General features: G+C 43.0%; 2 protein-coding genes across 2 annotated transcripts in view; both read right to left on the reverse strand.

Moving 5' to 3' along the window:
* LOC306964895 (interferon-induced very large GTPase 1-like) overlaps window positions 1-14,619 on the reverse strand; it is a 470,425-nt gene extending 455,806 nt beyond the window's left edge. The window contains exons 1-4 of the mRNA XM_079559062.1: window positions 14,572-14,619; window positions 12,563-12,618; window positions 11,806-11,834; window positions 1,528-3,029 (exon numbers count right to left, since the gene is read on the reverse strand). Coding sequence (XP_079415188.1) covers window positions 1,528-3,029; window positions 11,806-11,826 — 1,523 coding nt within the window. The 5' untranslated portion in view covers window positions 11,827-11,834; window positions 12,563-12,618; window positions 14,572-14,619. The remainder of the gene's footprint in view (window positions 1-1,527; window positions 3,030-11,805; window positions 11,835-12,562; window positions 12,619-14,571) is intronic.
* LOC306964358 (interferon-induced very large GTPase 1-like) lies at window positions 18-1,481 on the reverse strand (the record flags this gene model as incomplete). The annotated part of the gene is given in 4 exon segments (XM_079558350.1): window positions 18-235; window positions 238-412; window positions 416-443; window positions 445-1,481. Coding segments are annotated over 4 exon segments (1,458 nt in total), but the record flags the coding sequence as incomplete, so codon positions are not given.
* Window positions 14,620-22,694: the final 8,075 nt, after the last annotated feature.

A 22,694-nucleotide genomic window follows, 5' to 3' on the forward strand; every position in this document is an offset into this window, starting at 1 on the left:
GCCCGACAGTCCCGGTCTCATGAACCATGCAGCTGTGCAGTTCTGCTAAAAGATGAACAGCGCCTCGTTTGGAGGGAAAGATTCAAGAGGTTGTTCTCAAACACAGTCTTCTTCTCCTCCGCCTCTGCAGTTCCTTTCTTCTGTCCAGTCACAGTATTCAGTTTTATTTGAAGTCCTTGAACAAGTTCATCCAGAAAATCTTTCATTTTATTTTCACATCGGCCACACCACTGAACATTTCTTTGTCTTCCTCACTCTCAAAGTACTTTGACATTAGAAGCTTAGTTTCTTCATATTTCTTGGTGACTTCTCCATAAAGATGACTGGCATCAACACGGCCACATTCTCCATTTGTAATTCTTATATAAAGTTTATCTTCCATTTTCAACATTTCACTTCTCAGAACCCAGGTTCATTTTCTATATTGAACTTCAAGTTTTCTTAACAATCTCCAGAGTGTTTTTGAAGCTGAACACAAAGTTCTCGTTTAAAAGAGCGTTCCACAGATCTTCAACTTCAGTTTTGAACTCAGAGAGAGGGACACCAGGAGATTTCTTTGCTTTCTCGAGGATGAAGCTCTTCAGATCATGGACACATTCACTGTATCCTGGATTTGGAGGAGCCATCGGAGGACTTCCCTCCCACAGCTGAGCAAAGTACTTCACATCTTTCTGAACGTCAAACTCAATGATGTCACTGAAACTTTTAGCGTCACAAACTTCCTCTTTAGCCGCGAGTTGGACCATTTTATCCAGTTTTTCCAGCAGTTTCCTTTTTCCATCCATGTTTTTCTCTGTCGCACTGACATCAGAGACATTCTGATGAACAAACACACAGCTCGGTGAAAGTCTGACTTTCTTCATCCTCATGAAAGCCTGGACCACAATCTGCAGAACGTCCTGCATCTCAGAGGGATTCTCTCCAAAGATGTTCACCAGAGTCATGTTTCCCAAACCAACCACAAATGTAGCAAGTTCATTGTCGTGATGAATGGTTTTACTTCCATCTAACTCCAGAGCTCGCAGCCCCTCAGTGTCCACCACAAGGATATAGTCCCACTGAAACTCTTTCTTCATTTCTTCTGAGAGTCTGACCAGCTGCATGAAGGCTCCTCTGGTGCATCTGCCTGCACTGACTGCAAACTGGAGTCCAAACATGGCATTGAGCATCGTAGACTTCCCACTGCTCTGTATCCCCAACACGGACAGAACAAAAACCTTCTTGTTTCCCAGTTTCTGAACGACGTGATCAATTAGACTTTTGATCCAAGTCAGAGGGACGTGACCTGCATCTCCATCCATCAGCTCCATTGGGTGTCCTGAGATCATCAGCTCTGCTGCCAGCTCTGGGTATTTAGACCAGTCAGTCGGCCTCTGTCCTGGAGGTTTATCTAGACTCTTATGGGCTTCATAGATCTGAGCCATTTCTCTGAAGATGTGCTCCAGGCCACATGTGGCACAGTGGAGGTCCTGGAAGATATAAGAAAGTTCTGCTTGTTTGGTTTTTAACCGTGTAGATCTGTCAGACTTTTTCTTAAGATCTAAGACCTCAGACCATTTTTGGTTATAATTTTGAAGAAGTGCAGAAAGTTGATCTGTGACATAATCATCCAATAAGATCAGAGTCCATTTGAGGAAATATTCTCTCTCTGTTTGACGCAAAGACGACAGATGTCGAACAAATGAACTCATCAGTTCACCGCTGTAAGCTTTACAATGATCTTCTCGTAGTTTCTTACACTCATTCAGCTTTTTGCATTTTTCCTTGTCAGCGTTTCCTTTGAGTTGACACAGTTCTTTGTTCATTCTGCTCCAGTCATGCCACAGCTGGCCTTGACATGGGAGGAATGTATTTTTAACGTCGGACACAGAGACAGATTTAATTATTGACATAATATCTTCTGCAAAAGTCAGGCCTTTTGTGCAGCTGGTGTCATGTTCATCCACTCTGAGTCCAGTGTCTGACATGGATTCCAGCTGAAAGGACTGATGTGGACCAGATATAATGTCTCTGATGATTCTTCTCAGCTCCTTCGAAACATCTGACTGGTCTCTTTCTTTAAGACCGATTATATATTTTCCTGTTTTGTGCTGAATTGCACCATTGCCACTGTTTTCAACAAAAGCGATGAGAGGTTTAGGGGACTCTAAAAGTCTTTCAATCACACTCGCTGCACTCTCACGACTCCGATCTAACGTTGGCACAAAAGCCACATTGACTGACGCCTTGTCCATCAGTATCTGCAGCTGTTTGTGGTGAGTCAGACCATCTCCATGAAGATTACAGAAGGCCACGCAGTCGCTGAAGCTGTCAGTGGGTTTTCCAGAGGGAAAGTACCAGGCGATCTCTGCTACACCATCCAACAGGAGGCGCTTTTTAGAGCTGCCTGGACAGTTTCTGTGGAAGAAGGTGCTGTGGCGATCATTGATCAGAGTGTTGATGAGCTGAGATTTAGACACAGACAGAGATCCCAGACGGAAACACAGAACCATCAGAGTCTCTGCTTTACAGATGGACATCGACTTCATGGTCACTACAGTTTCATTATCTTTGGTCTCACTTTTCTTCCAGGTCTTTTGAATCTGTCGAAACGTCCACAGAGGACACTCGATGTCCCCAGTGAAAGGGTCGGGCACCAGCAGAGGTAAGGCGTACTGACACTGGGACAGTTTAGTGACCATCTTCTGCTTTAGAAAGCTGTCTGAGCAGTGAAACACCGCCATCTGGAGGTCCAGAGGATGGATGTTGGTCTGTTCTGATATAATAGATAAGTTCTCAACTGGGGCAAAAAAATCATCTGTCTCTACATCCATGCACACATTGGTTATATTTGTGTTTTCCTGTTTTGCCTGGATGTACCTGGCCCTGTAGTCTAACATTAACAGTTTGTGGAGATAAACAGAGCAGAGGTCACTCTCACTCAGCTCGTCCTCATGTTTCAGAGTCGGTTTGATCTGAAGAAACTCTGCAGAGGTCAGTTTATTCTCAGATCTGTCCTGGAGGTGGAGTCTGCTCAACAGCGCCATCATCTGGAAAAGATGAAAAGATGATTCAGGTATTGAAAGTGTTAATTAGACTTGTTTTAAACATTTTTAAACAGTTTAAACATTAACACAATTATACTCAGGGGTCAAAGGTGCTGTCCGGTACTGCAGGTGGTATACCAAACCGGGAGGGAGAAGAGAGAAGCTCTCTCACCTTACACACGAAACGGCATACTGCCTTTAATATCAGACCATGGGCTCAAACATGTTTAGGTTTAGCCACTTAACGGCAACATAGAGGGCAGACTGGGTCTGATCTTCCCGCTGTTCTGTCTCTAAACTTTCTGCACACGGTAACGGCACGGTTTTGAGAGTTTGGCTGCGGGCCGCAGGTCTCCCAGCATCACTCTGTGGAGAGTGGCCAGCAAAATCCCCTTATAGCACAGTGATATGATGTTGTGAAATATTAAATCCGTATGGCCTGGGTATCAATTGTGAGGGCTGTTCACTCGTGTTGCCTATCAGAGGCCAGCACTGTGCTCACGTCACATCAGTCAGAGGTCAGTCCCAAAACCAGTACCCTGGCCTTTGTTTTGGAAAAGCTCAACAAAGTGGGTTGAACACGCCTGCATGTGGAAAAGAGCCAATACTTGGATCATTGAGTGCCTGGAGCAATACAACATCAACAGGACTCTAAGAGCCTTCATTGCAAACTCGATGAGGCTGTGGAAAACCACCCTTGAAGCCAATGGCGAGCCACAAGGAGAAGCCCTGTCCCCACTGCTGTTCTGCATAGGTCTGACCCCCTCAGTCAAATAATCAACAAGACTGGCTATGGATACCGACTCAGGAACAGGGCCACCATCAGTCACCTCCTCTACATGGATGACATCAAGCTGTAGCTAAGAATGAGCGAGACATCGACTCACTGATCCACCCGGATATACAGTGCAGACATTGGGATGTCATTCGGACTAGAGAAGTGTGGTCGGATGGTGACTCAGAGAGGGAAGGTCGTCCACACAGAAGGTCTCACTCCCAGAAGGAACAATAGCAGACATTGAAGACAGTTACAAGTACCTCGGAATCCCACAAGCAAATGGCAACCTCGAAGAGGTGACAAGGAAAGCAGCTACGGCCAAATACCTCCAACGAGTAAGGCAGGTCCTAAGAAGCAGCTCAATGGCAAGAACAAGTCCCTACGCCCTACCAGTACTCAGATACCCTGCAGGAATAATAAGCTGCCAAAGGATGAGATACAGACCACAGATGTTAAGACGTGAAAGCTCCTAACCATGCACGGAGGGTCCACCCCAAATCCAGCACCCTGAGGCTGTACGCTCGCCGTAAGGAAGGAGGCCGAGGACTAGTGAGCGTGAGAGCCACTATCCAGGATGAAACATCCAAGATCCATAAGTACATCAAGGACAAGGCTCCGACAGATGACGCTCAGTGAATGTCTCAGACAATGGGGAACAGAAGATGAGGTGCTGAAGGTCCCGTCATGGGAGGACAAGCCCCTACGCGGCAGGTACCACCCAAACATAACTGAAGTGGCCCCTACACGGCAGGTACCACCCAAACATAACTGAAGTGGCCCCTACACGGCAGGTACCACCCAAACATAACTGAAGTGACCCCTACACGGCATGTACCACCCAAACATAACTGAAGTGGCCCCTACACGGCATGTACCACCCAAACATAACTGAAGTGGCGGATATTCAGAAGTCCTACCAATGGCTGGACAGAGCAGGACTAAAGGACGGCACAGAGGCTCATCATGGCTGCACAGGAGCAGGCCTTGAGCACCAGAGCAATAGAGGCCCAGATCTACCACACCAGACAAGACCCCAGGTGTAGACTGTGCAAAGAGGCCAATGAGACAATCCAGCTTCACATAACTGCAGGGTGTAAGATGCTGCAGGTGTAAGAACATAACTGCAGGGTGTAAGATGCTGCAGGTGTAAGAACATAACTGCAGGGTGTAAGATGCTGCAGGTGTAAGAACATAACTGCAGGGTGTAAGATGCTGCAGGTGTAAGAACATAACTGCAGGTGTAAGAACATAACTGCAGGTGTAAGAACATAACTGCAGGTGTAAGAACATAACTGCAGGTGTAAGAACATAACTGCAGGTGTAAGATGCTGCAGGGAAAGCTTACATGGAACTCCATAACCAAGTGGCTAGTATAGTGTACAGGAACATCTGTGCAGAGTATGGGCTGGAAGCCCCAAGGTCAAAGTGGGAAACACCTCCAAAGGTGGTGGAGAACGACCGAGCCAAGATCCTGTGGGACTTCCAGATACAGACGCTAATGTGGCGGCTCAGTGGTCAACCGACGGGGCAGTGGACACAGGTGATCTCCTCAGCAGCAGAGATGCGACTCTCCAGCCACAGCATACGTCCAAACAGCTGCGCAAGCAACGCAGACCAACGCAGCAAAAACAGAGGTACTTCCAAACTGTTAATCACGCTGAAGTGATATGGGATCGCCATTGTAAGCAGAAAGGAATTCTTGGAGGCCACCTTAATATAAGGAGCCTCGTCTCAAAGCGAGAGCAAACTGAACACTTGCTGACAGACTCAAACTTGGATTTTCTGGCTCTGACCGAAACATGGCTAAACTCTAACATCCCTACTCAAATGATTGAAATCCCAGAATATGCTTGTTTTCACAAAGACAGACAAACAGGCAAAGGAGGAGGTGTTTTAACATATGTTAACAAAACCTTAACATGCACTGAAATCTAGAATGCAACTAGAATGTCTAGTTTTAAAAATTGTTTTATCACCAAAAGGTGATAGTGAAATAACTGTGCTCGGAGATTTCAACATTAATTGGTTAGATTAACATGGAAAACTAAAACTAAAAGCAAAAACATCAAAATATAAATTACATCAATTAACAGAGGGCCCAACAGGACTAACAAAACCAAGTAAAACTCAAATTAGACCTTAAGTTTACAAATAAACCAGAACGAGTTATGAAAACCTATAGTCTTGTTACTGTCTGACCATATGTCAAGGAAACTGACTAAGAAACAGCTGCAGTGTCATACACAAAATTCAGTTTCTAAAATAACAAAAGTAATCAGGAAAAATGATATGCCCTGATACGCCTCGACAATGATGTACGCAATGTTAATTGGGAGCCAGCACTTAAAACGCATGATTTAAGGAAGGATGGCGCCAGCAGTGTTTTTTTCTCATCCTGCAGTTTATTCTGAATGAAAATGTCTCAGCTCTGATAGTGTACGATCGACTGTCGCTTCTGAACTTTCGCAATCATTATGAATCGCTCTCGAAACTAAGAATTGCCTTCCTCGCGGATGTGCCGGCTTACCTGCGGCGCGCACCAGTCCCTCCCCGAAGAAGACGGAGACGCCGGGGTAGACGTGGTGGTGTTGTCGTGAGAGTGCGGGCTAATCTGCGGTCCCTCCGTGGACAGCATTCGGGATCAAATCGCGTTCCTTCGAGCCCCACATGTGCTACAGCAGCGCGGTGGATTCTCCCCATCGGCCCTGGTACTGCCTCACTGGCCCAGCTGAGCGCGCCTGTTGAAGTCTACTTCCCTCACACACCTCGCAATGCTGGGCGCGGTGTGGTCTATGGGAATCTTCGTTCACTACCCTGGGCACAATCGCCACAGATGTCCCAGGATACTACACTACATTTGGCGCTGATTAATGCACGATCGGTGGGAAATAAGACTTTTGTGCTAAATGACTTTTTCACGGTCAAATATCTGGATTTTATGCTGCTGACTGAGACATGGATTCCTCTCGGTGAGTCTTTAGCCTTTTCAGAGCTTGTTCCTCCAGCTTGCTCTTTCTACAGCACTCCGCGGAAATCAGGCAAGGGTGGAGGACTAGCGACTGTTTTTAAAACTAACTTTAAGTGCCGTATGGTTCCGACAAAAACTTATGAGAGCTTTGAATTACAACTTCTTGAAATCATACTGGATCCGCCCGTGCTCTGTGCGCTTGTATATTGTCCTCCCAAATTCAACAAGGACTTTATTCGTGATTTCTCGGAGTTTGTGGCTGAAATAACTGTGAAATGCAGCAACTTTCTAGTTGTTGGTGATTTTAATATACACGTGTGCTGTCCCTCGAAACCTTTGGTCCATGACTTCTTAAACATTCTGGATTCGTTTGGCCTTTCACAGCTGGTGAATATCCGTACCCATGAAAAGGGTCATATATTGGACCTTGTACTGTACTGTGGCTTGAACGTGAATCTTAAAGAGATCTGTGATGCAGGCATATCGGATCATTTCCCTGTGCTTTTTACTCTCTCGTTGTCCTGCTCCACAAACAAAGCGCTTCTCCCAGCGCGTAAATTACGTGCTTTAAACGCATCCACACCGTCAATGTTTTCCACTGCTTTTAATGCGGCCAATATAAACGACAAAATCCTCTCGGCCGAAAATATGGATATTACTGGACTGGTTATCATGTTTGACACTTGTGCACAGACATTCTTGATTCTGTTGCTCCACTTAGGCCCACAAGCAGGCGTGGGAAACCTGAATGACACCACTCGTGCGCTTAGACGTGACTGTCGTAAAGCTGAGAGACAATATAAGAAAGACAATCTTCATGTCTCCCTTGGCATTCTGAGAGATTGCCTTTCTAAATATCAGAGTGCTGTGAAGACTGCGAAAGCTCAGCATCTGTCTAACATTGTGTCTAACAACAGTCACAAACCCCAGGTTCTTTTAAAGTTTTGAATGGGATTATTAATCCTTTGGAGCCCACTGGTGTTGTCCCGTGTGCATCTTTGTGTGAAGATCTGTAAGTTTTTCACTGACAAAATTTTAAACTTGTGGTCAACTTTGTCTACTCCAGCCACAGATCCTAGTGTTACACCTGTGTGCTCTGCAAGCTTCTGTGATTTTGATTGTGTTCTTCTGTCCGATCTGTCTAAAATTGTTGACAGTTTAAAATCCTCAGTTTGTCCCCTAGATTGTATTCCAGCTGGACTTCTAAAAGCTACTTTTGATTCTGTTGGGACTTGTATTGCACATTTGATAAATGTCTCTCTGATGTCAGGCTGTGCCCGCTGCCTTTAAACAAGCTGTAGTACAACCACTTTTGAAAAATCGCAACTTAGATCCTTCTGTTTTATCTAATTATAGGCCCATCTCAAAGCTGCCATTTTTATCAAAAATATTAGAAAAGTGGTGTATGCTCAATTACAGTTGCACCTTCAATTGTTTGATATTGGTGAAAAAATCCAATCTGGTTTCAAATCGTTGCACAGCACTGAAACGGCTCTTTTAAAAGTTTTTAACGACCTTCTTTTAATAACAGACTCCGGCAGCTCAGCTGTTCTTGTGCTGTTAGATTTAACTGCAGCCTTCGACACTGTCGACCACAAGATTTTGATTTCCCGTCTTGAGTCTTATGTGGGATTGCGAGCTACAGAGCTCAACTGGTTTAAATCATATTTGACAGATCGGTCTTTCATTGTAAATATTGATTCTTTTAGTTCTAAAAGGGCCCCCTTGTCTTGTGGTGTTCCTCAAGGCTCAATTCTAGGACCCATTCTTTTTGCGCTGTACTTGCTGCCTTTGGGTTCCATATTTAAAAAATATGGCATTCAATTTCATTGCTTTGCAGATGACGTACAAATGTATCTTCCCCTGAATGTCAACTCACCAAACGTTTTGCATCAATGTCTTCAGGAAGTGAAGGACTGGATGTCCCTTAATTTTCTAAATTTGAACGAGGACAAAACAGAGATTGTTGTTTTTGGAGACCTCAATCTCTGCAAAAATGCTCTTGACCCACTTGAGTCTCGTTCTCAGTCCTGTGGCAAAGCTCTTGGTGTTTTTATTGATAGCTCTTTTAAGCTGGAAAAGCAGCTGAGCGCAGTGGTTAGAGCTTTTTTCATCCTAGGCTTCTTGGGAAGGTGAAGCGCTACTTGCCCCCTAACCAATTCCAAACGGTCGTTCTTGCCCTTGTAACCAGTCGCCTGGACGACTGTAATTCACTTTATTTTGGCCTGAGCCAATCCTCGATTCAGCGCCTCCAGATGGTACAAAATGCAGCTGCACGACTGCTCTCAGGAGCATCACGATATGATCACATCACTCCTGTGCTTGCATCCCTTCATTGGCTGCCTGTTGGATTTAGAATACATTTTAAAATCCTCTTGTTTGTCTAAATGGATCAGCTCCACCTTATTTGTCAGAGTTGATATGTTTGCACAGTCCTGTCCGAGCTCTGAGGTCCGCTGAGCAATACCTTCTAGACCATCCCAGGTCTAAGCAGAAGAGCAGAGGGGGCGGAGCCTTCGCTGTAGCCGGCCCTAAGTTGTAGAATTCTCTCCCTTTACATTTAGAACTGTAACATCTTTGGAGAGTTTCAAGCGCTCGCTGAAGACTCACTTTTCTGCACTGGCCTTCGGCACGAGCTGAGCTGAGCATTTTTCTCATGTTGATTTTATTATTCTATTTGTATTAAATGTTGATGTTTTATTTTATGAATCTGCACAGCACTTTGGGGCAGTGGCTGCTGTTTGTAAATGTGCTCTATAAATAAAATTGACCTTTGACCTTAAACAATTATTGCGATAGGTAGAATGAGGAAGAAACGTCATAATGTTCTTCACCCAAAGCAGTTCGGCTTTAGGCCAAAATATTCAACAGAAATTGCAACCTGCTGCTCAAAGCAGTACTAAGTAACGTGTTTACCTTAATAAATCCTCCCCGTAGTCCCTGTGGGAGTGATACAAGTGTTTATGGGATGATTGGAGGGTCTTTCATCTCCCCCTGGTGTCTCTGGACAGAAAACCATGTTTGCAACTTGACTGCCACCGGTCCAGAGCCACCAATACACACTAATGGAATCACGAAGAAGAAGCTAACATGCTAACGGGCAAAGCTAACTGCGGGCTAGCATCACTACAGCCAAGTTTGTGTGAAAAAAATATTTCCATTGTGTAACTGGATGAACAATATCCCTCTGTCCCTTCGCCTTTTCTGTTGGCGTAGTATTTACTCTCACAGACAATTAATAAGTTAAAATCTCAACTTGCTACGACACCTGCAGTTGCGCTTATGGCCTCTAGGGGCAAGAGTTACTTAGTACTGCTTTAATAGATACCATTAACAAAGATCTGGACAGAGGGAATGTGGTCGGTGCAGTGTTCTTAGACCTTCGTAAGGCCTTTGACACTGTCAACCACCACAGAACAAACTCTTAGCTGGTTTACATCATGTTTGGATTCCAGGACACAGAGTGGGAAAATCGGTGGCACTAAATCTGGAAGTCAGGAATACAAAATGGGGATTCTTGGTCAATGGGGCCAAGAACATTTTCACATAAAGAATCGTCCACTACAAAAACACTACAAATGCTTCAAATCAATATTAGTCCAAACTTTGACACATCCAAGGCTCTAAACACCAAAGCCCCAGCTCTAATGTTTATCATTCAGAAAATACTAAGTAAATAAGCAAATTAGACATTTTTCAAAGTTTACATAATGAAACTGGTTTAAAAGGTTAAATTCCATTCAATGATTATATGTTTGGTAGTTTTGGAAAGTCATCAAGTACTTCAAGAGATTTATGCAAAAAAAGTAGAAAAAATCTTGCGTGTACATTTTTGTACACTAGGGGGCGAATGTAAGAAAATGGAAAGATCAACTCAGAGCGGTTGAAATGTAAACGGGTGAAAAATGACTAACGTGAGAACACTGGAGGCTTGTCGTTGGACAGACTGACAGATTTGACACAAATGCAAACACGAGCACGCCAGCTCTAAAGAACACTTAGTTCACTGAGGTTTTCCACAAGCATCATAAAGCCAGGGCTGCACAGGAGAGCAGCGGCTCCACAGGTGTTTAGCCCTATATGTCCACCCTGCTGACAGGAGGAGGCGCTGCTGAGCAGATCGAGTCTCATGCTTTCCTGAAGTAGCCCCTGATTTGCATGTAGTCCCGCTAAAGCCCTAACATTGGCCTGCTTTTGCCCTGACCTTGTCCCACTATAGGTCTTAATCTAATAAGACCTCACCCTTCTTAAAATGTGTCCCCCCACCTTCCAAACACTTCCAACGCCACTAATTCTTACTTTCATATTGTTCCCTTTTTCGAACTGGTGCCCCATTCAATGTCTAATCTACCAACCTATTCATTCATTAATAAACTCATTAATTGATCAATAAAACATGTTACACTGCAGCTGTGGTGGTCATTTTGTGGTTGTTCCTTGAGACGTAAAAAGGCACTGATTTGGTGGAACGACCCGATGACCACGAGCCTTTTATTCGTTCCTGTTGCAGCGCTGACTCGGATCTGTTAATGAGCTTTACTTTAGTGTTTCTTAAAGTCGCTACGATGAACCACATCAGCTTCACGTCTGTGAGATTCAGCTCAGACATAACGTTTCCGTCTGAACTTAAAGCAAACACATGAGAACTTTCCCTCTGAGTCGCTCTGTCTGACGCTGTTGTTCACGTCAGTAACATCACACTTTGTTTAAGCTTTTATACTTTTAAATGGACAAAATGGCCAGAGTAATGCTTCTTAATGCTATCTTAAACACAGAATATATTCTGGTAAAATACTTGTCCTTATTTAAAGTTCATTCAGGTTAAAATCGTTCTAAACATCGACATGTGGATTCACACAGGACTAGAATCACCTGAGGACTGAGGAGTTTATGAATCAAGTTAAAAATGAGGGAAATGTAGTTTTCCATCAATAACATGACAGATTCACACTGACAGAAACTCAGAGGTCACTTTTACTCTTGACCTGAGGGTCATTCTAATCCTGTGCACGTCGGGTTTAAGAGTTACTGACCTTTGCTTTGTCCTTTTCCATATCGACATCTACAAAAAAGAAAAAAAGTTAAAATGTCTTTGCACTTTTCACTCTTCTTTTCCAGCTTTAATACATCACCACTAGGAGCACATGACTAATTATTCTGCATAAACCACACCTACCAGAGCCTTATCTCTTGGACTGCATTATGTTTGAGTTTCTGTAAAAGCTGAAGCTGTATCCGAATGTCCACCCTAGTCCCTTACACCTCATTCACTACATAGGCCCACACTATATAGTGACTATATAGTGACTATATAGTGACTATATAGTGATTATAGTGACTATAGTCACTATAGTCACTATATAGTCACTATATAGTGACTATAGTGACTATAGTCACTATAGTCACTATATAGTGACTATAGTGACTATAGTGACTATATAGTGACTATATAGTGACTATAGTCACTATAGTCACTATATAGTCACTATATAGTGACTATAGTGACTATATAGTGATTATATAGTGAATAGTGTGGACATTTGGATACAGCCTGAATGACAGCTCTGCAAAGGAAACAAGGAACTTTTCTCTGACACAATATATGTTTTATCTGAGCGTTCTCAGTGAGTCTTCAACCTGTTAGCGACACTAGCCTAGCTTAGCGATAGCATTGTGTCTCCAGCCTGCAGGTTTACTGCAGCGCTGTGGTGTTGGAGATGAATAGGACCTGACACTGAACATCCTACAGTGATGTTTGTAGTTGAGGAGCCTCAGACTGATCAGACTCACCTGGTGCAGGGCCTTGAACCCCCTGATCGTGACCGTCTCCTGTGTCTCCCTCTTCCCTGTGACACAAACACAGCTCTGAGTCTTTAACATCACATTTGTTAGAATCATCACAAACAGATTCAACAACAACATCCATAAAACACAGTCTCGCTGCTGAGATTCAGGACTTTTCTTACGATGAGTCTGAGAAGCATGGAGCCTCGCCCTTAGACTTGTCACTCCTCGCGGACGGAGAGGGCGGAGAGAATCTGTGGGACGAGAGTAGAGCTGAGTACTGTTTTTTTCTTTTTTTGATACCACGACTTTAATGATACCTGCAGTGATCTACACTGCTTCACCAAAGCACTAATACACCTTGAACTTTTGCACATTTTGTCATGTTTATTTTTATTATTTTATTTTGAATTTTTTTACTGAAAGTTCACACACATTTAGCCTCTCCCAGCATATTATGGCTCGTTTCCACCAGCCCTACCCTTCTCTACTCTACTTGGCCTGGTTGTGTTTTCACTATTCTGTAGAATCTGATACTGTATCCATGGTTACCAGGGTGTATCCATGGATATGGCTTTGCTTTTGACTGTATCCATTGGAAACAGTACCTGCTTGGCCTGGTTAGTACCAGGGCCAAGCAGGTACTAAAAAAAGTACCAGTTAACTGTAAAGTGGGCTGGTGGAAACATTTCAGATGCAGGCAAAGTAGAGCAGGGTAGAGTAGAATAGGGTAGGTGGAACCACCAAACTGGGGTGAAGCGTGATTTCCCCAATTTAAATAGGGCTAGGTGAAAAGTTAAACAATCAAATCAATCTGTTTCTGTGCAGAGACGATTATTAGGGAGACGGCGATCCAATACTGGAATCAAATATCAAAGCCAATACTAGTATCGGATATCAGAGCCAATACAGGACAAAATAAATGATTGGGTATTGATTCCAAATATCTGATACAAATATGTTCATCTTCACTCAGCAGCCACCTTCAAGAAGCCTGGAGCTAAACTGTGAGACGTATTTAAAATTAGCCAGTGGTTGTGTTGCTCCTGATTCACTATAAGAAACTGTGCGTTTTATTAGTGCCGCAAATGTGATATGCAAATGACTTAAGAGCACGAGCACAGTCTGCACAAAACTGCTGCGGCCGTTATACCTGACCGAGCCTTTGAGGGAACATTTACATGACGACGGATAACTGTCACTTTTTAATAAGAAAGAAGAAAAATAATTCTTATTAGGCTATAACGAATAAAAGATCTTGGCTTTAAAGAAATAGCCTATAGATATTGCCTGTGCTTTGTGTCTGTTGCCTTTAGTTATTTAATCATGTACAATGTGCACTTGTTGGTGCAGGGGAAAAAGAATAAAAAACAACTCTGCGCCTCCAGGCGCTGGTCAGAGGAGCACGTCACCTGCTGCACATACTGAGCGCTCAGGTCATATCTGCGATGCTGGAGGTTTGTCCGAGGACTAGGAGGTTTTATCACAGACTCCTTAAGAGCTGAGAGTATCGTTCCAGCAGGTTTACAGGCAGGCACTCTGGAGACGCCAGGGGAGGAGCTGCCTCCTCATGTAGCCATCATCAATACGCCATCAATGTTGTGCACTAACCCTGTAAGGGTTAAGGACTTTAAAAGGACGTGGGACAGATTCATGGAGCCTTTTTCATCTGTTTTTTGGACAGCTGTTGTAAACTGCAGTTCAAGGGAAACATGGTCGCAGGTAATGTGTACTTTCTTTGTAGACCCACACACCAATTATTATTTTATCTTCGTAAATGAGCCAGTTACAAACATTTGTAAACGTTAAGAACACCACACTGGACCACAAGCTGCATTATGTTGCTCTGTGCAAAGGTTTACACCTGCTTCTTCCACAAACGAATTTCTTGCACAGCTTTAAAATATCAACTGCTCTTGCTTTTTGCTCCAACGCTTCGTAAATGACCCACTCAGTGCAGTTCAGTCTTGGCTTTAGCTGTGGATACACTCCACATTACGTTTACTATTCCTCACCCTGAGTCTGGAGGAGCAGGTTCAGGACCAAGGTTTACAACGTCCTCTCTCGTCTTCAGACCAGACACTGAAGCTGCAGCTCTGCTTCTGTGCAGAGAAGAAGAATCTGGTTTAGCTTTGTCTGAAACACATTGATCTTTGAGGCGTTTAAGGTCAATAAGAAGCGACTGAACTCACTTTGTCCCTTGGAGCTGTGGCTCAGTGCTGCCCTCAGTGCTGCCCTCTGGAGGCTGAGAGCCAGAGGTCTTTTTTTTTCTTTTTTTTGGCATTTTCTCCAAGTGTTGTCCTGCGGAAGAGTCAAAACCAACACAGATTAAACCTTATGTTCCTAGAGCGGCTCTTCATGTCACTGTTTTCCGCGGCTGTAAAAATATGTTTTCACTCAGCTGTCCCTAAGCCTAACCCACACTGTCCATCTGTGAAAGTTTTTCCATTTGTCGACAATATAAGTGTGGGCTTGATCTAGGGGTGGGCAACATGGCAAAAATAGAATATCCCGATTTTTTAATTCTAAACTTACGATTTCGATTTCCTCGCGATTTTTTATAATGACGAAGTTATTATATATACAGTATACAGTTTTTCGACCGTGTCTACGTGTTCTATTGTCTGTGGAGAAGCTGCGTATTTTGTGGATGGCTGTAAGGTAATGCCAATAAAACCTTTCTGGAACACAGTATTTCTTATGGACTTTGTTGGAAGACACGCGTCCGAGACGCCTTAAAACACTGCAGTCAGACTTCCGGGTCAATGGAGGAGTAGACACGGCTCGGTCTCACTCCCGCACCAACAAACTTTATGTAGAGAGATACCCACAGCTCTGAAAGATTATTGGGACACAGTGACTCATGTGTTGTTGATACACTATGACGACAAGAGGGAGTGAGCTAAAGAAAAGTGAGAACAACCCGTACGCGATGGAGCCTAACGATGACAGCTCAGATGGCGCCGGAGACCCCAAATGCATTGCGCCGTGACGCAGGTTCCAAAGCTCTACACTGCGTTCCAAATTATTTTGCAAATTGGATTTTTGTGTCAAAAAGGTAAAAAAAAAACAATAATAATGAAACTCATGGATGGTGTCGTGTCTCAGGCTCTATGAATCACTGACATAAATCTCAGAGACCTGGGATGATTCGTTTTCAGGTTAAGCCCAGTTAAGGGAAAAACTACTGAAAAAGGATGTTCCACTTTATTATGCAGATCATCATTTTCAAGCAATATGGTAAAGAAAAAGCATCTCTCTGCTGATGAAAAGCGTGAAATAGTTGAAGACCTTGGTCTAGGTATGAAAACCTTCAATATTTCATGAAAGATGAAGCGTAATCATAAAACTGATAAGAGATGTGTGGATGATTCAGACACACTCAGGTTTGTGAAGATAAAGGCACAATATGGACGGTTTCTGCCAGACAAACACATCAGATTAAGAGAACAGATGCTACAAAGCAGCATACAGGTATTTGAAGCTGCTGGTGCCTCTGGAGTCTCTGAACATGAAGGTGTAGGACCCTCCAGAGGCTGCAGTTGTGCATAAACCTTCTATCCGGCCTCCTCTAAACTGTTCATTGAAGCTGAAGCAGAAACGGCTGCAGTGGCTCAGAAATACATGAGACTCATTTTCAAACAGTCTTGTTCACTGATGAGGCCGTGTGACCCTGGATGGTCAGATGGATGGAGGTGAATGGCCACAATGTCCCAACAAGGCTGTGACGTCAGTAAGGAGGGGGCGGAGTCATGTTTTGGGCCAGAATCATAGTGAGAGAGCTGGTCGGCCCCTTTAGGCCCTTTTAGGCTCCCTGAAGGTGTGAAAATGACCTCTTTCTAACTGACAACTGTCTTCTATGCTACAAAAAGAAGAGCTGTGTTTTCCCGAACAAAATCCTCTTCATCATGACAACGCCCCATGTCCTGCTGTAAAGAAAACCTCTGCATCACTGGCTGCTATGGGCATAAAAGGAGAGAAACTCATGATGTGGACCCCCTCCTCTCCTGACCTCAGCCCTGTTGAGAACCTTTGGAGCCTCAAAAAAAAACACTTCTATGAGGGTGGGAGGCAGTTTTCATCCAAACAGCAGCTCTGGGAGGCTATTCTGACATCCTGCAAAGAAATCCAAGCAGAAACTGTCCAAAAACTCACAAGTTTAATGGATTTAAGCATTTTAAAGCTGCTCTCACACAAGGGCTCCTATGGTAAAATATAACTTGACCTGTTAATATTTTTTTGATTGAAATAGCTTTTGATTTCAGTAAATATGACCTCCTAATGCTACAAATACAACAAATGACCATTTTCAGTTAATTACAAGCTTTAAAATGTATTGAAACGATGAGTTGCATAATAACTTGGAACAGTGGATTTTGAGGTTTTTACTATATTTATTTTTGAAAAAAATACTGTTATCACTGGGAAAAATTTTCCACCACATTCAAATGATCCTCTACCAGTTAAAGACTTGAAAATTATGCTGACTCTCATTTGAGTTGACAATTTAGAAAATCTTAGAAAAATGTCATTTGCATAATAATTTGGAACGCAGTGTATAGTAGGTCTTCCAGAATCAATGGAGGGACTCTGACCAACTGCTTTTTTCACCGAACTTTTGCTGGAAGTGTTTGGCGAATCAGTGCCGGACACCGCACCAGAATGTGATAGAGCCCACCGTGCCGCAAAGTTAAATACATTAAATACATCCTAGCTATGACATTAACAAGCAAAACAAGAAGGCGAAATGAACGGTCTACTGACTTTTGCTACGCCCTAAACGGACTGGGAGAAGCTGCTGCCCCTAACACTACACGGAACTGAGACAAACTGTACCATTATTACCTATGTGGATTAGAATAATTTGTACTCCTGAAACATAAGGGTTTAATGACATTAAATTGCCACACACTGATAGAACATTTTTAAGGACATCAGGCACCTTTGTTTTTAGATTCCCTTTTTTCATTATTTTGGCTTACTGTTCCTTTGGTCTAAATTTAATTAATTTGTCTTTTTTTTTTCACTCTTTTTTTCTCTCAAAGAAGAGCACTACCACTCGGTTAATTTAACTTTTTCTTAGATTAGAAAGCCCTGGGCTGGGACTTCCGGTGTCATGGCGGACTAGAGTAGACGCGCCGAGAGAGCCCAGGGCAAGATTTTGCTCTTTTTTTTTAATACTCCAGCTACAAATCACAGTAAACTGATTCAAAACATAAGCAGCAAGCGTTGCTGAAAGAAGAATATCAGCAAAAATGTCAGGCAAACCGAAGCAACCACCGAAGGCAAAGGGTGACACGAACAAACAAGCTAATGCTAACGAGCAAGAGCTAGTGGCCGCCGCCGAGCTCTCGGTACCTATGTCAATGCTACAGGCTGAACTGGAGAGGAACCGGTTAGCCATTCTCAAGGAAATTAATGCCTCGCTTTCACCCCTCAATGCCACTCTGGATGATGTTAGCAAAAAGCTAGACGCTTACGAGCCGCGTCTGACTGACATGGAAACGAGCCTGTCTGACCACAGCGACAGGCTTGATCACCTCGAAAGGCGAGTGGACGTTTTGGAGAAGGAAAAGAGAGAACTGCAGACCAAGACAGAGGACCTCGAAAACCGCTCACGTAGAAATAACTTACGTATTATTGGCTTACCGGAGAATTCCGAAGGTCGCAATGCCACAGCTTTCATGTCCCAGTTCTTCGTGGAGGTACTGCAAGACCCATCATTTACCAGACCGCCTGAGCTGGACAGGGCGCACAGGGCTTTGAGAGCAAAACCCGCGGATAACGAAAAGCCAAGGCCAATGCTTGTCCGCTTCCTGCGCTTCCAGGAGAAGGAGCGGGTTCTTGCCATTGCACGGAAAAAGGGGCAGCTGCTTTACAACGGAGGCAAGATCTTTATCTTCCCAGACCTCAGCGCTGAGCTCACCAAGAAGCGGGCAGCTTTCAATCCAGTCAAGTCCAAGCTTTACCAAAGGGGAGTCAAGTTCTTTCTCCGCTATCCTGCTGTCCTCTGCGTTACGTACGAGCAAATGGATTACAAATTCGAATCCGTAGCTGCTGCCGAAGATTTCTACAAGCAACACCTATTCGAGGATGTTTAAATACATCCCTATATTGTCTGCTGGGATACCCTCAGATTACCGCTAGAGGGCGCCGAGGGAGCATGGATGAGCCTTATTGCGGTGGACATTTAAGACTGTTAGATGAAAACACAAAATGATAGGTACTTTTTCCTTCTGTTTGTTTTTTCTCCTCTTCACGATTTATATATTTACCTATTTTTAAATTACTGTTATTTTTATGTGCTTTTTGATATAGCACTAATTTTATTTGTTTGTATTTTAAAGTTACTTATTTTTCAGTGTGTGGGCTGGGCCACCTGGTGACTGGGGGAGGGGTCAGCTGACTGGTTGTTTTGTCAAGGTGGTTTGCCTGAGCTAACATGACTATTGTTGCTATTATATAACAATTGTAGCTAGTTTTTTTTATTTTTTTATTTTTTTTATTATTATTATTGTTTTGCTCTGGGGACTCGTTGTGTAGAGATTAGAATGTTGTTCTTTAGAGCGGCCTCCCGGGAGGTCCTTGGAGAGATTATTACCCTGTTCACTCCGTTTGGGGGGGTGGAAGTAAGGGGAGGGCTGAGTGCATTTTGTTTTATTTTGTTCTCCAAAACTGTTGTCACACTGTTTTGTTTTGTTTTGTTCTGTTTTACCTCTACTTCACTTACATGGGAATCCAAACAGATTTTTGTATTCTTTGTATTCTTACTATCTATTTTTTTCTTTAATTAATAACATATGGCAAGTAATAGTACAATTACGTGCAATGGACGCACTGTCCGAATATTATCTTGGAATGTAGGGGGCATTAATGGTGCCACTAAAAGAACCAGAGTTCTTTCTCATATTAAAGATCTAAAAGGGGATTTGATATTTCTCCAGGAAACCCACTTGCGTAATATAGATCAGAAACGACTAAACCAGTCTTGGATCAGTCATATCTTTCATTCTCGATTTAATAATAAAACAAGAGGAGCAGCTATATTGATCAGGAAAAACGTTCCTTTTAATATGTCAGAGACTGTATTTGACAACAATGGCAGGTATGTGATTGTAGTGGGCGCTCTTTGCCAACAACCAGTTGTGCTTGTGAGTGTTTACGCACCTAATTATGATGACGAAGATTTTATAAAAAGACTAGTTTCTTCAATACCAAAATTACATTCTCACCATTTGATATTGGGGGGGGACTTGAATACTGTTCTAAATCCGACTCTAGATAAATCCAGCCCTAAGGATACCACACCACCAAAGATGGCACAGGCTCTTTTGCAACTCATGTCCCAGTATGGTCTTGTTGATATATGGCGGCACTTACATCCAGCTGACAAACAGTTCTCGTTCTATTCCCATGTACACAAAACACACTCGCGTATTGATAACTTTGTAATCGATAAAGCTTTACTGCCCTTAGTAACAACAACTGAATATCAGGCAAGGGTAATCTCTGATCATTCTCCTTTAACACTAGAATTACAATTTATCTCTAGCCCTAGAGACTTTCGCTCCTGGCGGCTCAACCCCGTACTCTTATCAGATGACAATTTTATTGCACATATAAACCAGACTATAGACATTTACCTCGAGACTAATCAGGTTAACAATACAAATTCAAGTTTACTCTGGGAGGCTTTAAAGGCTGTCCTCAGGGGTGAGATCATCTCATACTCTGCCCATTCAAGAAGAACCACTAATAGACGTAAGCAAGAGTTGACGCAATTAATTTCTGACATAGATAACCAATATGCTTTATCACCAACTAACGAACTGAATAAACAGAAACTTGAAGCACAAACAGAGTTTGACTTGATCTCGACTTCAGAGGCAGAGAAAATGCTTCATGCAGCCCAAGGTATGATATATGAACATGGGGAAAAAGCTGGTCGTCTGCTGGCAAATTATCTGAAAGGCAGAAGAGCTGCTCAAATGATTGTTCAAATTAGAAATGCAGCTAATCAAATAACATCTGATCCCCATGAAATAAATTATACGTTTATGAATTTTTATTCTCACCTATATAAATCAGACTGTCTGGTTAACGACCCATCAATGTTACGCTTTTTTGACAATATAGAAATGCCCAAATTGACGGTTGAGGAGAGTGCTCCTCTAGACTGTCCAATTACAATAAACGAGATTTGTAAGGCCATCAAATCAATGAACAGCGGAAAGTCACCAGGGCCTGACGGCTTTTTGGTTGAATTTTATAAACAGTTCTCCACAAAATTAGCCCCTTTGTTGCTTCATATGTATAACGACTCTTTTCAGCAGGGAATTCTACCACCCTCTCTCAGACAGGCCACTATTTCACTAATACACAAACAAGGCAAAGACCCGGACAACTGTTCATCTTACAGACCTATTTCACTTTTAAATGTTGATGTAAAAATATTAGCAAAAATCTTCGCTAGCCGACTAGAATCAGTTATACACAACATAATCTCAGAAGACCAAACAGGTTTCATAAGGAGCCGACACTCTTTTACAAATGTTCGCCGTCTTCTTAACATTGTGTTTTCTCCATCCCCATTTCAATTCCCAGAGGCGGTAGTTTCTTTGGATGCCGAAAAGGCCTTTGATCGTGTGGAGTGGCCTTACCTGTTTTTAACGCTGAAAAAATGTGGTTTTAGTGACCACTTCACCTCTTGGATTCGGCTGCTCTACACATCACCACAGGCTTGTGTATGCACTAACTCTTTGAGATCCTCTTTTTTTCCTCTAACGCGAGGAACACGGCAGGGTTGTCCATTGTCCCCCCTCCTTTTCGCCTTGGCTATTGAGCCACTCTCTGTAATGTTGAAAGGAGACTGTTCTATTCCAGGCATAAGGAGGGGCGGTGTTGAACACAAGGTCTCGTTATATGCGGACGACCTCTTACTATATATTTCTGACCCGGTCAATTCTTTATCTCATGTTTTGGATACACTTAAACGTTTTGGAAGCTTCTCAGGATACAAACATAATATAGAAAAAAGCGACTTCTTCCCCATCAATCAATCAGCGAAAAATATTTCTCCTTCTAGCATACCATTTACCTTTTCCACAGCCAAATTTAAGTACCTGGGCATTAACGTTTCACAAACTATGAAGAGTCTTTTTGATGACAACTTTGCTGTTCTCCTTAGCAAAGTAAAGGAAGACCTTCTAAAGTGGGACAAACTCCAACTTACTTTGGCTGGGAGGGTACAAAGCATAAAGATGAACATTGTCCCCCGTTTCCTATATTTGTTTCAGTGCCTCCCTCTATATCTACCCAAATCTTTTTTTACCACTATCAATGGCCTGATTTCGTCATACATATGGAACAACAAACCTCCTAGGCTTCAAAAAACATTATTACAAAGGGCTAGAGTGGATGGTGGTCTAGGACTGCCTGATTTGCAACATTATTACTGGGCATGCAATATGCATAAAATTTTATATTGGGCTTTTTATCCTGAAACAGTATGGTGCCAGTTAGAGCGGGATTCCTGTCACCATTCTTTGGTAGCTCTATTATGTCATCCTGGAAAATTAAAACTCAAACTGTATACAGACAATCCAATTGTATCAGTTACATTAAAAATTTGGCAGCAAATTAAGCGCAACTGTAATTGGCAAACACTTCCACTCAGTACTCCTCTTCGGAACACCTTATTTAAACCCGCTCAGATGGACACTCGATTTTCTGTCTGGGTAAGGCAAGGTTTGCGAACAATTGGAGATTTTTACACAGATGGAACCTTTTCCAGTTTTGAAGATCTTCGTTCTAAATTTAACCTTCAGGCAGCTGACCTATTCAGATATTTTCAAATCCGTAATTTCCTTAAATCTAATACTCCCTCATTCCCGGTTGTACCTCCCCAATCTGGTATTGATCTTCTCCGTCCTCTTGTTAAAATATCCAAACGTCATATATCCTTTTTGTACAACTTACTTACCCCAGACTCACCACCCGCCTTGGCCAAGATTAAAACTGACTGGGAGACAGAACTGGGTTTTTCCTTGAGTGAAGACTGGTGGTTTGCTGCACTTAAGGAAATTAAGTCCTGCTCATCTTGTGTAAGATTGCAGGTGATACAATTCAAGGTGGCCCA

The sequence above is a fragment of the Gobius niger genome (genome assembly GCF_951799975.1).
Source record: "Gobius niger genome assembly, chromosome: 6".
Lineage (NCBI taxonomy): Eukaryota > Metazoa > Chordata > Actinopteri > Gobiiformes > Gobiidae > Gobius > Gobius niger.